General features: G+C 33.3%; 2 protein-coding genes across 2 annotated transcripts in view; one reads left to right on the plus strand and one right to left on the minus strand.

Annotated features, from left to right (window-relative positions):
- Positions 1-18461, plus strand: part of dbe (KRR1 small subunit processome component homolog dbe) — a 466431-nt gene that overhangs the window by 56761 nt on the left and 391209 nt on the right. The gene's annotated exons all lie outside the window — the stretch shown is intronic.
- Klp54D (Kinesin-like protein at 54D) overlaps positions 1-18461 on the minus strand; it is a 79894-nt gene that overhangs the window by 729 nt on the left and 60704 nt on the right. Inside the window, exons 6-10 of the mRNA XM_085944653.1 lie at positions 17218-17454; positions 14505-14623; positions 12706-12810; positions 11371-11509; positions 10076-10298 (exon numbers count right to left, since the gene is read on the minus strand). Coding sequence (XP_085800779.1) covers positions 10076-10298; positions 11371-11509; positions 12706-12810; positions 14505-14623; positions 17218-17454 — 823 coding nt within the window. The remainder of the gene's footprint in view (positions 1-10075; positions 10299-11370; positions 11510-12705; positions 12811-14504; positions 14624-17217; positions 17455-18461) is intronic.

Below are 18461 nucleotides of genomic sequence, written 5' to 3' on the forward strand. Positions count from 1 at the left end.
ATTGGACGTGTCATATCATTTTAAATAATCGGTTCCTGTAAATCGTTCAGTTTTTAATCTTTTATGTGTCTCACAATATTACTATGGCAGTATCTGACAGGCTGCAGATTTTTAACGACACCCGTTGAATGTAGAGCGAAGCGCAGTGACTTAGTGTTTTACAATTATTCAAACAGATGTCACTGTGTGTTTAATTTTTTAGATAATGCAAAACAATCAACAATGGCTAGTAATTTGAGTTTAAAGTCGGATGACGTAACTCGCGAAATTTCTATGTGTGGGCTGTCGATCACGGTCTTATAGAGCGAGAAAACTCGCTGAAGGCATAGAACCGGTTAAACAATTTTTTTCGTGTGATTTAGGGGCTTTTCAGAAATTATAGCCTGTTTAAGCGTGTATGGATTTACTGGCAGCAGTACATATCGCGACCATAACGATAAAATGCAAAATATGTAAACACGTATTATCATGCGTGTTGCAAGGATGGGTGGATCAAAAATATGAACTTTACTGCGCAGAGCATTTCGATGTTTACCAATTTTCACAAACTATCAAATTGCACCATACAAAGATAACAAGAATGAGATTGGTGAGACAGTCAGCACTTTTGCGTTTAAACATTTATTATCGCGATAGTTTAATTTACACACTGTTGCTGCCAGTAAATTCATCCACGTGTACAGGCGCTATTATAAACCATTAGATATTCTGTGAAATTGCACATAGAATAAAGACAGTAAATCCATCCACTTGTACAGGCGCTATTATAAACCATCAGATATTCTGTGAAATTGCACATAGAATAAAGACATACTTTTTATTATATTTTGACCATTATATGTGACATTTATAATTAGTTTAAATAATACGCATCATATCTGCAGTAAGTCATTAGGTTTGTGAAATTCCACATAAAATATGCACGTAGGTATTATATGCTAGGATTTAACTATAATATGTGGAACGATATCTGTGTATTCGTTTATAGAGGTATACATTTTGAACTGTTGTGACAGCTTGAAAATAGAATGCATGAAATTTGATACTATACTAAACAGTGTATTGGTTACTTAAATAAAAAAAATTACTTAGTTAAATACTTTTCTTAAATACAATTTCTTATATAATTATTTAAGCCCACGTGCCATACAAAAGTAAGAAAATGACGAAACCAGAAGAAACTTCAAGAAGATTGTGTTTTATTTAGGAATCGACAAAGAATTTTCTTTGTATACTAGCCTGTGTCTGAACTAGATCTAAGCATTCAAAATTTCATACGAAATAATGATATTTTTCGTAAAATACAATAATATATTATATGTGACACAAATGCCTTTTTTGTATAAAACCATACTGATCGGTATATGACATGGTAAACACTTTTGTATATGACGTATATGTTTATGGAAGACTGTTATATTATCACATGTCATAGTTTCAGTAATATATCCTGAGGCTTGTACTAATTAAATTTGTTAACAAAGTATAAATAACAGTAATTAGTGGCTGTAATACATAGTTTTTTAAAATATTTTAATAATTACAGTAAATTATAGAATTTCAAAGAACAGAAAGTATTTCAATTATTATTCAATTATTGTAATCAGCGTTGGATCCAAACTCATTCAAAATACTAATAGCATTTCTACTTAAAAACGAAGAGGACTTTCATTCAAGACTGAATGTATGGAAGACTTTAGAATACAAAGCAAATAGAGTGAATGCTATAGTTATTGGAAACTTAAGTAAAGTACTTTATTAATCAGTGTCAAAAAATATAAACATGTAGTAAACTCAAATTAATACAGACAATTCGAAGTCCCTTGTTTTTCTCTGCGGAAATTTCGTAAATTAAAGAAAATACCACCAAAAGATCTGTTGCGTAAGTGAATATGTAGCTAGTACGAACACGTATTTTCAAGATTTTTACATCACATCAAATATAAATGATGTTTTGTCGGTAGTTAGTAATTATTACAAGTTAAAGTTGCAGTTGTATAAAAAAAGAAAACAACGGATAAATTTATCTCTTATAGACTAGTAGGTCTGATGTTGGTAGTTGATGAGTCCAATAACTATAGCATGTCCAACTACTATTGGAACTACCCTACATCATCTGGAAAACCTCAGGAACATATAACTTAGGAAACAAACTTTGGACTTAGTGGGGTTCTAGCACAAGTCTATTGTTTGCCATTGATAGCTCTCTAGTGTCCTCTAGTCCAAATTTTAGCAACAGATGGTTACCGACTTTATAGTTGAATCAAAATCACTTATTACTTCATTTTATTCATAGAGGCCATCTGGATTACTGGTTCTTATACTCTTGAAGATTGCATATAATATGAGAATATTGGTTTCAAAGTTGGTTAGAAATAATTACAACATAACTGTCAAGCACAGTGTTAAGACTGCAAATAGAATATTTTCTATGCATTATTAGTGAATATTTATGGTGAAAAACAAGGCCCATTACATTCAGGTTGCGGCAAGAAACTGTGAGCTTCGATGGTAGTGCTAGTTATTGCTTATTCTTCAAATGCATATGGTAAACTATTTGTAGAAAATGATGATTGTTTCATTTAAAAAAAAATGAAAGGACCTAATACATTAATTACGAGCGTACTTTATTGAAACTGCAAATAATTTTCAACAGTAGGTGCGACGAAATTTCGCACTCATGGCCAATCGGAGACCGACAGTCGAGGTGTGTGCATGTCGATTTGTTTTGTCATGGTGTCGGATGAAAATATTCTTAAATCGTGTAAAGATGACTAAAAAACTTTACGTATGTACTTAAAAAAGAAAACATGTCAATGAATATACTATTATTATTAGTAATATAACAATAAACATGACATTAAATGGACGCATGTTAGATTTTTATGACAAATTATATTTCGTTCGGCACGCGTACAATCCGCACATCGCCTAGCCATGATCTTTTTAGACCATGCCTCAACTGAAGTATAGCCTTAATATGAATAAAATATGCAATCGAAAATCTTCATTTTACCGTATTGCATTTTAAGTTAAGGAATAACTGACGTGACTATAGAATATAATTACAATTAATAAAGCCTACGATGGTCCAGCGGTTACCGCGTCGGTTTATAATGTCGTGAGTCTCAGGTCTTGCAAATTCACGTTTTATTTTTCAATGTGTGTTTGGAGTCAGAATGGACCTAATAGGTTGAGCAAGTGGCTAACATTCATTTCTCGTAAAAACAAATATCTGTTAATACAACCACTTTGTGGACGGCCACGTGATCTTCTTAGGATTGGTCATGGTTTAAAAAAAATTAATATTAGAAAAACATGCATAAATCTCTCGTCGAAAAATATCAAAAAAAACCCAGTTGATGAATATTATTTTTTCTAACGAAAGTAGTTGGATGTGATAGTTAATTAATTTATACATGATGGAAAAGTACTTGAAGAACCGAAATTATAAAATATATCGAAAAAGCAAAACGTGTTGGTAACCGACGTTGAAACCAATATCCTCATATACACTGTGTGTATTGAAATGCATAACTTGGAAACAATAATGCAGGCGCTCCATTGACAAACCAAAAGTCCGAGGACAATAAATTGTCCAATTTGTCCATGCTCTGCTACTGACGAATGGACGATCAACGAACGAGTGAAAAAATCAAGCTTTACGTGTCAATGGAGCAGGGGCATAAGACATGTGTTTGAATCCTACTTAGTCAAAAGGTTTTTTTATCCAAGTTTTCCTAATTGGGTTTATGAAGTCTTTCCAAGTTACATATTTTAATAAGGAGGATTTTACTTGGTAGACTTACAATTATTTTCATCTTCTTGTTTGTTGTCGTATTGAAGCAAAATTGTGAAGGCAAGCAGTAAAGTCGTTCAATTGTTCATAGCGAAACTGTCACAATATTTACAAGCCATGAGCATGCATTTGTAAGCCATGCATTGTGCGTAATCTCGTTCAATTTAGGTACATAAAAAGTGTGTTTTCTCTCTGGTTTTCTCATGCAGAATGGTAATATGTAAAATAGATTTTTTTCAAAATGTGTAATCAAATAATGAATGTCTTTCAGAACATGGAGAAAATGGGTTTTGGAATTGGATAACATGTGACTTTTGTGTCTGTAACCATGTAATTAATAAATACTAGGTATAATGAAAATATTTTATGTGTGTGGATGCTATGAAACTGCTGAAATATCTGTCAAAACATAGATTATTTTATAAAAAAAGATTTAAAAAAGCATTGTTTTGTCAATGAAATACTGGTATTTGTACCATGCACATGTATATTTTATTTTAATTTAATGGTAACAATCACCTAGTTTACAATAATATGGCAGCTATTAAAATTTTGTACATTTTTTTTATAATCTAACATTAGAAAGCGTACTTTCTAACATGACCTATAAAAATAAACTCAGCTATCTACTGATAATACTATTCTTTCATGTAAAACTAAAAACATTAATTAATAAGTAATTTGATTGTAAATTTCTACTACAATTTTATTACAATATATTGCCACTCCAATCTTACAAGGTTGTGTAAGTAGCGCTTAAACTATATATTAGAGGGAGCTTTATCAATTTCTAATATAAATTCACTTGGTGGTAATTTTGAAACATTTTTAGTGTGGTAGAATAAATTGGTAGCCAAATAAAACTACTATTTTAAAAGTTTGCGTATCGAAACATGGCAGTGTTTATATCCGCTATTTTTATCTTTGACAGTTGACATTTTGGTTTATCCTGGCAATATAATATGCACATTTAATAATTCTATGGAATTCACTGATTAAGTGAATTTAAAATTGTGTTAAAATGATTGTGGTTTTTGACAGATGCAGTACATAGTGTGAAGTTTACCACAGAGAAATCTTCGATACGAAAGTATTTTCAGCTTATTTGATTAAATGTTAGTTTATGAGTCCGTTTTTTTCAGTTTAATTTGTATAATATATTGAGGCTCTGTCTAATAGAGTTAGGTCTTCTTCAAGATTTTTGATTGTATCTTATTTTGAGAAAATTCCTTTATAATTTACTAGGTACATAGGTGGATACTTCTAAATTAAATTATTGAATAAAAACACACATAATAATTATAACGTAGACTACTTGGTCATCTACTGTCACATAAAGGCCTTGTCCAGATGGCGCGATTTGACTCACGCTTTCTCCATGTACAAGTGACCTAATTAAGCCGTTCAAATGCACTGCGAGGTGTTATCTCTCACGCGACAAGCATAAGCGATCGCGAGATTCTTGACAACGCAACGTTTATAGCCATTCCAAAATGAATTACGACCGCCTCGCAATCGAGTAGAGAGTTTCTTATATAAAAAATAACGTCACCTGGCTTGTATACCTACAAGAATATCTTCCCAGTATTAAATTAATTAAGACTAGATATTAAATCTCAGGACACGTGTGTCATATGTATTTTTTTATGCCCATTCAAAAGTGAATTAGGTCACCTAGATTGTTCACTGCCAAATTAAACGCGCTGTACGGACAGAGCACATTTTTGGTACTCGAGTGTAAAGCGCTGTGGGACACATGCCACCTGGACAAGGAGCAAAGCAGCATTATATTTAAATAAACATATTATTATCATAGTGTAAAATTGGAAATCTAAAAACATTAAAATGTTACATTCGTCCTTGTAAGATTGGAGAAACAATATTATGTGCTTTCTAAAGATAATTGAAATAGATAATAAATATATGAATTATGATCATTACTGTTAAGTACATACACGTACATCGTGACTTATAATTAATAATTTCAATAGAGTTTTCTATATTTTATTAGCACATACTTAATTATTTAAATTTTTTTATTCCATGCAATGTTTATTCTTATTTTCTATAATACTTGCTATATTCAGTAAATCATTTCATAGTATATAAAAAGTAAATTAGTAAATTGCAAATATTATGTTGAATCTTTTAGCATGTTCGAGTATGCACAAAGACAATGTAAAGGTAAGCTACTTCCTTATTCGAGAATTTGTATAATAATCAGTGCAGTATTCCCAGAGTTCCTCTTTTATCTCACGGTTATATCTTGGTTAATATCTTTGGTAAATTACTGTTTTTATTTTTACTCCTAAGCAGAGCACATCGGCATACACAGATTGGAGGAAACTTAATTTAACAAGGAATTGTTATCAGCCATCTATCCAACTCATTAGGTTCGTAGTTTTTGCCAGATGCGGAATCGAACACGCGTCTATGATATTATTAAAATTTCATCATTCATCCTTTTTTTGACAATCATAAATGAAACTGGGAAAGGTATTACGTTTTTAAAACGTTTACAGCCGTTAATTATCTTATTATATTAAAAAATAAGTGTTTGTCACGCTTTTATTTTATAAGGCTAAACCAATTCACACGTCTTAAGACAATGTACTTATGTATAATTCACGAAAACATTAAAATTTCTTAAACACTTGCAGTAAATTTATTGTTTCATATTTTAAAAGAAATATAAAATTTAATAAATAATATTCTTATTGCTAATCAAACACACCAGGGCTTTCTTTCATAAGGTCTGCGGGTGTATGCGTACCCTTTGACTAATGGAGGTACGAGCAACATCGTAAACTTTTGTTGTTTATTTCTAATATCATTTGTTATTTTTATACAAAAGTTTTCAGAAGCCAGAAGTTACCGCATTGTTGTATTGTTTGATACCAAAGATGGAGCATTCTTTAGTATCCTTAACAAGATAGCTGACGCAAATGTCAGTTTGTCATATTTCCTTGTTGCTATGCAACAAACAATCCATAAACAATCTATATTGTTTTGACATTCGAAATGTTCTATGAAAATTAAGCTTCAATTACATTATGATCACATCACATACTTGTTCACATGCTCGTTCAGCGACAAATTTAGTCTATAGTTTTGTCATTCCGCAGAATATTGTGAATGATCACTATCTCTATAAATTCAATGATGGTGAGTGCCAACTCTAATGTATTTGTATTTTGAATTATTATTCATGTCAATTTCAATTAATTTTAACAGTTTCTACGTGTGCGTACATTAAAATTACTTGCGATATTGCATCCATAGATAATATTTTCAACAGAACCTAACCTGCAAACCATAGATAATAAGATAATATTTTAATAGAAAATCTGTAGAGAAAACCACTAAAAAGAAAAAACACGCGATTTTGACATGAGTCGAAAAAGTTCATTGAGTCATGCGCGTGTCGATGAAGCGAGGTACGTGTGTGGTGACCTCATTGTTGTTCTGGTGATTTCGACATTACACACTTTTTTCCCGTAGTGGCAGCTAACTGTGATGACAGTACATAACGTGATCGTAATGTATTTAAACCTTTAGTGACAAGGGCAAATTCATATTTTAATTGGGAAAATTATTAACACTTAAACATACTACACATTGAATTTATCATGGGCAAGTATGAAGTCCAAAAATGCCGTAAGACAAAGCCTGGTTCAATAAAACCAATTCAATAGTCATCATATTCGAGATTGTAGAATATTGAAGGACATTTTATGTCTAAGTTGGGAAATTTGTGAGATTGACTTGTTGCTAAGTTAATCAGTAGAACACGGGTTCTTCTTTTAGTTTAATATTCATATATTTAGGCTCCATCTATATAGAAAAGAGGTTTCCTTCAACATTTTGAATTTGTTGATGCGACGACTCCTCAACTTTACCCGTCGTGTAAATCTCATTTTCTATTAACCATGTGTAATTGAGCGTAGTTATACACAAAGCAGCCTGGCCACAATTTTGAAAAAAATGAGTTATTGTGATTTCCACAATCTCACATGTTTGTTTTACATTCTGCACAAATCAGCAAAGCATACAAAAATCTCATATAAATGCGTTGTAAAGATTTAGCAAATCGCAGAATATGACATTTTCGATCTGCATAAAGCATCCAAGCTGCTGTCATACAGAAATGTCATATAAATGCGTTCTAAAAATATGCCATATTCGATTGGTAAAAAGCAGCCACATGATAATATTATGTACTTACCTAATTATTAAAATCCAGACTGTAAGGCTTGTTTTTCTACATTCAATTAATAAACATTATTTTCTCAATTACATTATATGTTTTTCATTTTATTATACTTATATAATATCATATATAGATTTTTCATGTAAAAATTAGTGCCAGACAGCTAAATATTAATGTATAATTTACAAGTTTTTCGAATTATTTTCAGGACTTTGTAATTCCCATAATACTTGAATAACTTTGAAGGTTTTTTTTAAGAAAGTAGATGCAAAAATAACGATTTTTCTTACAAAAATAAGAGTTGGCTGCATTCAAGAATGAACATTTTAAAAAACCCGTTTTGCACAAAACAGCCTGGACTTCTAAAACAGCAAAATTTCATAGATTTTATGCTTTTATCTCTTTATAAGTTACACAAAATCATATATTATATAATATCTATCATTCAAAAGGTATTAACAGTATACAGAGGCTTTGTGGATTTAAAGAAACACGCTTTACATAAAAGTGCTTCTATCTCTGTTTGAGGTTTGTGTGGACTGGCTGCTTTGCGTGTAACTATGCTCAATTATATTGTGCTCAAATCGATATCAGCATACTTGGTATACTAATTATTTAAAAAAAAAACCCTGCAAATTATAATTAATTCATCTTATATTAATTATAATAAAACTTTCTTTTACCCAGAATCATGTAAATATACCACTGTATTATCCTTAAACATTTCAATTCTCAACATACAAAACAATAATTATTCAAAAGTACAATAATACCTACACATTGACAGCTAATACACTTACAGATTTAACAATACAATAAAATTATTATATAATTTTCAATACTAAAAATATTGCCAGTGGGAAAAATATAGCTTTAACTACAGTGATCACTTAATGCTAAGCACAAACACAAAACCAATATTTTTTGGGACCATGGAGGTACAAAAGCTATCACTCTGTCACTTTACGGAGGGTGAGTATATTTTTTTACGATATATTGCAAAGTGAATATTAAAAGTTACAAATGTGCTGTTCTCCTCTGTCCACCTTGCCGTTTCTTTCGCAGTGCCTTAGTCCAGTGATTCCCAACAGGGTTCCGTGAAAATTTACAAAAGCTAGCGATATTAGTACAACAAATTAAAGTTCATCGTTATCAAAGAATTTGGACTCTAGATAGATTAAGATTTTCTTTCATTGGCAGCCCTGGAAACAAAATGGCAGCTCGCGTTCTGGTCTGAATTCTGTAGTTTTATTTACCTAACCAATATATGCATTTTTTAGTGTTTTATGTGATTATTCATCTTTAAAATAATGTTCTATGTAAGTATTGTCTTTGACTGTGTACATAAAACTGTTAAGGGAGTATCTTTCCACAGGTTCGATAGCTAAATTCTATGTTCAAATATCTGCTTTCAAACGGCAATATGTGAGATGTCTAATTAAAGTCAAATTTAATGGTACAAGTTGGTTATGTGGAATACAGCGGCAATCACATTTTGAAAATACCCGATATACCGGATTATTTGTTAATTGTATAATTATACGCGATGCTATATTTACTGCACAGTATTGAGTAACATCTCCACTATCTATAATTGAGCATGTGTTTATTGCCCCACCCAATAGTTTTTGAAATATGTAATATGTCTCTAATAATAATACTCGTCTATCAAAATTTCCATTTCTATCGTTAGACCTTTTAAATAAAACTAAAAAACTAAAACACGTTATGTATTTAAGAGAGAAATTTACTGTTATATACGATAGATATATCGCAACATACTGATTTATATATATATTTTGTAATTTAGGTTTTTTTTCTGGACCATAATGCATGTTGGTCAGGTAGAGGTTCTTCGAAATATTACAAACAAAGAAATAAGGTTGGGAATCACTGCAATCGATTGCTGGTGGTAAAGCAAAACTGCTTAAAACGAATCAAATTGACTTGCGACCATAGGTCATGCTTCAATATTCACACAAAATTATTCTCGGCCATGACAGTTTAATACCTCCACGGTAAAAACTCTTTAAAAAAGCGCACTCTAACCATTACTGTTGACTTACGAATTGACATCTTCCAGTTTCTTGAGTAGGCGTTCATTCTCTCGGCAGACCAGTTCTTGGTCTCGCATCACCAGCTCCCTGGTAGTGAACAGTTCGGCGTTTTCTTGACGCAGAGCTTGATTCTCGGACATGTATAATTTGACTAATTCTGCTAATTCTGAACCTTCTAATTCGGCGAGCTTTTCGAGGTCTACGTGCGGCGGCGTTTTGGTGGGTCGAAGACCTGAAAATTAAAAAAAATATATGGAATAATTTAATCACAAAAGATCCATAGTTTTTCTATTCAAATGTTTGAAGCATGCTTCTTGACTGGTGTAGTCAAATAATAATTTTTCGTGTACTAAATCCAAACTAATCATAGCTTCTTATCGTTATTTTAGGTCTGGGAGAAATATTGATAAGAATGCTTTCCTCTTTTGGGTAAAGTATATTAAATATATTTCAGAGGAAGCGGATGAAAAATGCAACGTATAGTTATAATAGTCCGACTGGTCAATCTAACGCACTCCATTATTTCTATTTATTTTGAGATTACCTTTAAAGTACGTTAGGTAACTAAACCAAAATGGGAATTTATATTTGGTTGGTATCAGTGGCGAGGGGTTGTCAGATCCATGGCCCCCACAAGGGGGGCTGACTGGGCTCTAGCCTAGGGGCCCGGGCTTAAGGGGAGGCCTGGTGTAGCGAATTGACCAGCCAAGTGAAATAATCACACATCACAAAGTTGCACTTATAGTACTATTACTCTTTAGGAATACTTACTAACATTAAAAAATATGTAGTTATGTGTTGCAATTTTTGATTATTGTTTCTCCATAAATCAAGTGGGTATATTAAAAAATACAAAAAATCGCTATAAAATAACCTAAATTTTATCTCGAACACTATTTGGAATACACAACTGTAGATCGTCACACTGCCTTTAACCTTAGCGATAGGTAGGGGGACCCGCCGAAGATTCAAGCTTGAGGGCCGCTTCAAGATGTGGGGGCCATGGTCAGATATATGCTAAACTATTATAGTTTGGTTTAGGCATGATATAATTGAATTTTAAAAACTAATCAGCACCATCTGCAAATTGTATTCTTAGTTCAATGAAAACAAATAAGAATGACTGACAAAGTTTAGTGTGCACTATTTATGTCGGATGTTAATAGCCTACGTCTACCCTTCGCCACTGGTTGGTATTAATGGAAACTGCCGTACAAATGAATCATATTTTTGTGATCAAGTTTTAATTAATATTGTCTAAACATTGTCAAGTCAATATGAAATTGATATGATTGATTAATCACCTATTGAATCTCCAACCATTGGTAAGTTCTGCGATGCCGGTTCGCCTTGGAAGTGTAGAGCTGATCTTAGATGCTCATTTTCATTTTGCAACGCATCGACTTCTCTCTTCAGCCGTAATATCAACGCCTCCCTGGGGTCCTGCAATCACACAGAATCATTAAGAACGTGCACAGTGACAGCTACTTGTACATGATTAGCTCACGTGGTTACTGCACTATGAAGGTATAACCATAAACAAAATTATTTCACTGAATAAAGCTTACCAAAGCTGACTTGTATTATTAGGACTGTCACTAGGAGGTACAACATAGACCAGGGATGGTGAAACTTTTTCTACAAGTGTGTAAAATGTTACCTATGCAAAAATCTTGACTAATATTCTATGTATATACAGTGTAAGGTGCAGGCCAAACTCCCAATATCCATACACAGATTTCACCTAATCTTTAGGCTAACATGAACTGACAACAAGAATAAACAACTTATTCAATACGATACTATCTTTCGGAGACAACTGATCGTTTAAATTCAATTTGAGAAAGAGAAAACCCACCTTCTCATGTTGGTTATAATAACACAATGGAAACTACTCAACAACCCTCATGTCTTGTACCTAATACAGTGTATTTACCTAATCTTTCAATTTTATAATCTACAAAAATTGCGTGAAATAATATAAGTACACCCGATCCTCTTTTTGCACAGGGGATACGTTCCAAAGACTACCGTGCAAAACAAAACCGTGTAAAAAAACATAAGGTGCCCATCCAAAATGGTAGATAGATTCCATTACTAAAATCAACTCAAAATATGAAATTCTTGAACTCAAAAATAAATCGAATTTATTTATTATTTATAAATAAAAATATTTATACATAAAAATACATAGTTTTCGATTTAAATTAAATTTAGCATAGAGAAATATATTCATTCAGTGTCGCTACTTGACAATAAACGTGCCCATTTTCTGCTGTTTTTCGCTGGCAAAAAATCACTCATCGCTGGAAATATTTAATGACGCTGACGACGAAGCATGCAGCGCGTCTCTCGTATCGAACCCGAAGTGACTGACTAGTGGCACTATGTATGTACGTATGTATGTCTGGGCGGCATCCGGTGACAACATATGTATGCACTAGTGGCGTGCGGTCCATTGCAACGCAATTTTTCTATAAATATATACATGCTTACGTATTTTTATTCTTTTTAAACCGCGTAAAAGCAAAAAAATCAGTGTAAATAAAAAATATTCGGTACTTTTTTAAACTGTGTTATTTCGAAACCGTGCAAAAAGAAGCCGTGCAAAAAAGGATCGGTTGTATTTAGCTATTTACCATTCTAACAATGGGCTTCGTTCTTATTTTCTTAGCTCTCGATGCGTATCGCAGTGTATTTATTGATTCATAAGCATTCGAGTGAGATGGAGAGATGCAAGCAATCTGAAAAGAATCAAGCGTTGTTAGGTTAGGTTACAAATGTCATCTTCAGATATTTCTCAAGGAAGAGACATAATATGTTAAACTTATAATAATTCAATTAAATCCTCCCTTTACCATGCTAATTGTCTGACTCACACAATGGCTACCATTTTTCATGTCCATTGTGATTACTTAGGTACTCAAAGAGCAGTTTTAAACAACTTTACACAAATCGTAGGTACATGATTTGTCAACTAAATGAGGCGTCTAATTACAAAAAGCGACAAGTCCACAATTCAATATTTTCGGAAAACAACGTTTTTATGTTTCAAGCTTCAATTATTTGTTTTAACGTGAGATTATTTTTGCCGTTGTATTCTATGTCGAAATTAGAACCAAATGGCAATTTGTTTCAACCGATAAACTCTTATCTCTTATTTCTTTCTTACTTGTAGCTCACTTTTTAATTTATTCCGCATAAGGCACATATTTCCGTGGCAGTGTCATGAGTTTACCAGATGCTACTGCATGGGAGACGCCATGCATGGGAACGTTCCCTTATTGGTTGACTTAAACACGCGCGAAATCAACCAAGCTTTAAATAATATGAAACACGGACTTGGCGCTTTTTGCAATAAATCGAGACTTCAAATATTTTTTTTGGTAGGGTAATGTCGCGTTTTGAAATTTATAGATCAATACATTTTGTGTAAAATTATACAAAGAATACGTGCGATTTCTCGATTTTGACCAAATGTGGACTTATTGCTTTATGGAATTAGACGCCTCAAATAATAATGCTGAAAAGGAGTATTATTGGCTGCTTATCTAATCATCATGACGAATTGTCTTGTCATACACCCTGTAAATTAGCAAACAACAGTGACGTCCCGTGGGGGTAGGCAGATTGAGCGTCGCTTGGGGGCGGCAGTTACTCGAAGGGCGGCAAATCGAGGAAAATCATTTATATATAAATAGCTACCTAAACTTAGTAAGAACGACAATATCTTTCCATTAAAAAAATCAGCTAACTGGTTGGAAACAAAATGTACAAACTGCTAAATGTGTCAGAAATATCAATCGAATAAAGACTCTGGTGATTTGAGTAAGTGTCTAACTTATATTATATTATTTATTCGCTTTTTATATATAAATTTAATTTTCTATGATTTAGTGGTATATATTTTGTTAGTTATGTATCCATACAACATATTTTTTAGATATTGGAGTCATGAAAAGATGATAAAAAATACGGCATAAAAATGGGGCGGCATTTTGGCGCTGCCTAGAGGTGGCATTTTGTCTCGGGACATCACTGGCAAACAACAAATAAATAAATCATGGCAGTAGTGTGAAGATCTCTGCAAATGAACCTACAATTGACTTGGTAACTTAATCAGTGGACCGGAAGTCTATTTTTTTGCTTCAATTTTATACATTTAGGCTCCATCTCTATAGAAGAAGGTTTGTTTATGGTTTGAATAATAGCGCATTAACTTTACTGTCAATGTGTGTTACTGTCCTTTTTGGTTAGAAATCGTTTATCTCCTTCAAAGAGACACTTCTCCCTTGGTATAGGTATATCATAATAGTTAGTACAATTATAAAATATTATTTGTTTTGACTTTTAACTTAAAACAGGATATGAGTGTTTAACCTGTGACAAAAATAAGTCAAATAAGTTGGTAATGAAATAGTAATGTACAGTTGTTTACCATTAGTGTGACTCCATTTCCTGCCAAGCTGTCGGCGAGCAGTTTGGTCAGCTTGCTGTCCCGATATGGTATGTGGCCTCCCTTCCGCTTCGAATCGCTCAGTGAGGCGATACAGTAACCTGAAATATATACATGTTTAATTATGTATTCATAAAAAAAACACTGTACAATTTGTTAATTTACTGAAGGCATCGCAATTAGTGATAGGATACGATAGATGCAATTTAATATTATATTTCATTGATAATTTCTATAATAAAGTGTTTTATAATGAATTCTTGAGGGTATACCGACCAGTCTTATATTTTTGTAGTCTTGATGATGGTGACTGAAATAGCTATCAACTAAAAAAACAGTTGTTAGAAATTAAGGCTATACTACAGTTGAGGCATGGTCTAAAAAGATCGTGGCTAGGCGATGCGCGGATTGTGCAAATGACGCGTGCCGAACGAAATATAATTTGTCATAAAAATCCAGCATGCGTCCATTTAATGTTATGTTTATTGTTATATTACTAATAATAATAGTATATTCATTGACATGTTTTCTTTTTTAAGTACATAGTAAAGTTTTTTAGTCATCTTTACACGATTTAAGAATATTTTCTTCCAACGCCATGACAAAACAAATCGACGTGCGCACACCTCGACTATCGGTCTCCGATTGACGACGAGTGAGAAATTTCGTCGCACCTACTGTTGAAAATTATTTGCCGTTTCACTGAAGTACGCTCTTAATAAGTATTTATGTAATCAATTTTTAAATTGGAATTCTTCCAAGTAAATCTAACAAATGTATCGAGTACAGCGCTCGAAATGGAAAATTTTACGAACCGGAGTGCTTGATAATTTTACGAAAATATCAACATAGTAATGTATCTAATTTTATATGCATTTTATAAAAATAATTTGATTTTATGTTATTATGAGACATTTAGTTCAGACAGTTAAATTTTTTTCCACGAGACAGAGTGATAATTTTGGGGATTTTATGAACCAGAAGGCGCTCTGGTGCGCTCCGTTTCATTTCGAGCCCTGATCGTATAGCTTAGTAGTCAGTGCACATCGGCGCAAACCCGAGGGGGAATTCCAAATTAATTAGGTATAGCACCTACAATTTGTTGAGCAGGCAATTTAAATCTCATTTTTGAAAGAGGAAGGTGACTTATTCAGTTTATAAGCATGTGAGAATAGTTGGGCCAATTATTTCCCCCTATGCACCCTTCTTTATTTCCGCTACATACAAATCTTGATAACAAAATCATACACATTATCAGGAAAATAAAAAAACATATCCGTTCTTTTGGATAAATAATTTATGTCAGTAATCATTATCTGTCTCCAATTATTGTAACTATAAAGCTAGTTAGTGGGGAATATTGGTGAGCAGTATAGTTTTTATTGTAAAAAAACGTAGTTGATTTAATTTCAAATTCAAATTTATTTATTTTTATATAAAGTGAACTTTAAAAATTCAAGACGTTTACAACATGGAGTTAAAAAAATAAAGAAATATTATTAAAACAGTACGTATTAAAAAATAATAAAATAGAAGCAGTATAAAGGTCAAATTACATAGGTAGGTAGTGTCTCAGCCCAACTGTTTGACTCGATCGTCCCCGATCGTAAAAAACAACTTTTGAGTCATTCCGTGGACTCGTGACCAAATTGGAACAACACGAACATAGACCCCTCCAAACCAACCCGTCCCGCACCGCACTCGGACTTAATCGAGCGTATCACGAGGTCCTACGTTTGATTGTGAAGCATCGGCAGTTTTTTTACGCCTGGGAATGTCTCAGGAGCAGATGCCCAAGCCTGAGATTGCCACGCTCCCAAGTGAGCTTTGACCGAGTTTACTGAAAGACGTAATTTAATAAAAAGTGCCTTGGGAGAGAAAGGCAAGGAGACTTAACAGAAATAAATGAATTTAATGATATATAAGATACAATAAACAAAGCTAAAACAATAGGGACAAACAAAACTATTTGAAGAGATCTTCACGTCCGCAATAAGACGCCGATTTTTTTAAAAATGCAATATAATTGGTCTTTGTGGCGACCAGGTTGGACGGCCCGATGGGCCCAACAGCTGGTTGCACCAACAAGCATTTATTCCGTCTCGGACCACATTTTCGGACATTCCCAGATGATGTGGTTTGCATCACGTAGTTCACCAATACATGAACATGTTGGCTGGGTAACAAGTCCAAGCTCGTAGAGCTAGAGACCAAATTGGAACAATTTCTATTTTTTTTTTAGTACGATCATGTCGAAGATTACCGAGAATGTACGAAAATATCCGAATTAACCTTGAGCTTCCAAGAGTGGCCGCGCGAGCGTGTGACATAACAACATAAATTTGAGGTGTACCTACACAATGAAGGTTGTGTGACTTTATTCATTATTTTCACAGACAATAATAATAAAAAATAAAAATAATATCCTAGTAATTACAATCAGTAACTCGATACTTGTCTAAATTTCATTTGTTGATTTATTTATAATTATTGCAATTGAGCGTATATTATGAATCAATCAAATCAAGTGCCAACGCGATTGAGTTGGTAGCTGAATCGTTTCGTTGGTTGGATCTGCGAGTCTCGTGGTGTAATTAGGTCTTAAGGGTGCTAACTCGAGCCAGTGGTTGTGAACTGTGGATTTGGGATTCGAAACCGGTTGTACGTAATAATTAATATTTAATTGTTTTCTCACCTAACACCATAAGCGACTTGTTAATATTATTCGCTTCCTCCAGTGTCTTGCCCTCGCTCTGCGTTTTCTTCGTCATCTCGCTCCCCGCCAGATCAACGAAGTTCATTTTCCCCTGCTTGGTGAGGAAGACGCCGCCCTCGGCCTGCTGCTCCGAGGTTATGTGGACTGTCAACATGGTGTGACTCCTCGAGGAGTAGTCGTTCATGCTGTGGGCGCCGACTTTACGGTTCCTCATTCCTGGCGAAATTTACACATCAATAAGGTGTGATAAATACAAGGAAAATCACTCTATGACAAAACCAATAGAATAATATGTCACCAGCAAGGGAATGGGAAAAAATGGACGCAAGGACAATTGGACGCCGCACTGTCGTAGACATATAAATAGAACGTAGACGATGAATTTTAATCAGTTTCTATCTACTACTTAGTAGTTTTAATTCATTTTACTCTTAAAATAATGTTTTTTTTATTGCGAATTGAGAATTACCATGCCTAAGGCTTTATATAAAAATAAAAAAAACTCTTTTTTCGCTGGAACTCAAACATATGCACGATTAAATCATTATTTACGTGTGCATATTTAAATTTTCACCAACTATTAAATCATAATACTTATAATAATTTAAATACCTATAAATATTTTTTTTTAAGTACGTATAATTAATTACTTATCGTCTATTTATTTTCGAATTGCGTGGCGTCCAGTTGTCCCGGTGCCAAATTATCCTAGACCCACCAGCAAGTACTGCATGAATTGCCTACCCTCACGGGAAGACGCTGGTTCTTTAATCCTTATGTCACAGTCCTCGAAATGTAAAATTTTATGAACTGAAGCGCTCGATAATTTTCCATTTTTGTATAATATTTGATAACATAAACATAACATAACATTATACAAGCCACAACAGATAAAAGTCTTGCCAGGAACATAAAAATATCACACGAACTCACACATATACTAACAGGCCACGTAGCGGTGCGATCTTATCTAAAAAGATTTAAATTGAGGGATGATGACTGTTGTCCATGTGACGGGAACACATCTCAAACTGTGTGCATGTCATCAACGACTGCCCTATACTAGAAAGGGAGCGATGGACTTTCAGGACTCGGTGTAGACAGCATAATCATGAAATTGATCTCCAAAAGCCTCACGATGTACTAAGCAATAGAACAACACAAGAACACTACACAAAATATTTAATCCTGGCCATAAAGAAAATTAAAGATATAAATGGAGG

Source organism: Rhyacophila brunnea, unplaced genomic scaffold (genome assembly GCF_057557595.1).
Source record: "Rhyacophila brunnea isolate RB1 unplaced genomic scaffold, BYU_Rbru_1.0 scaffold_17, whole genome shotgun sequence".
Lineage (NCBI taxonomy): Eukaryota > Metazoa > Arthropoda > Insecta > Trichoptera > Rhyacophilidae > Rhyacophila > Rhyacophila brunnea.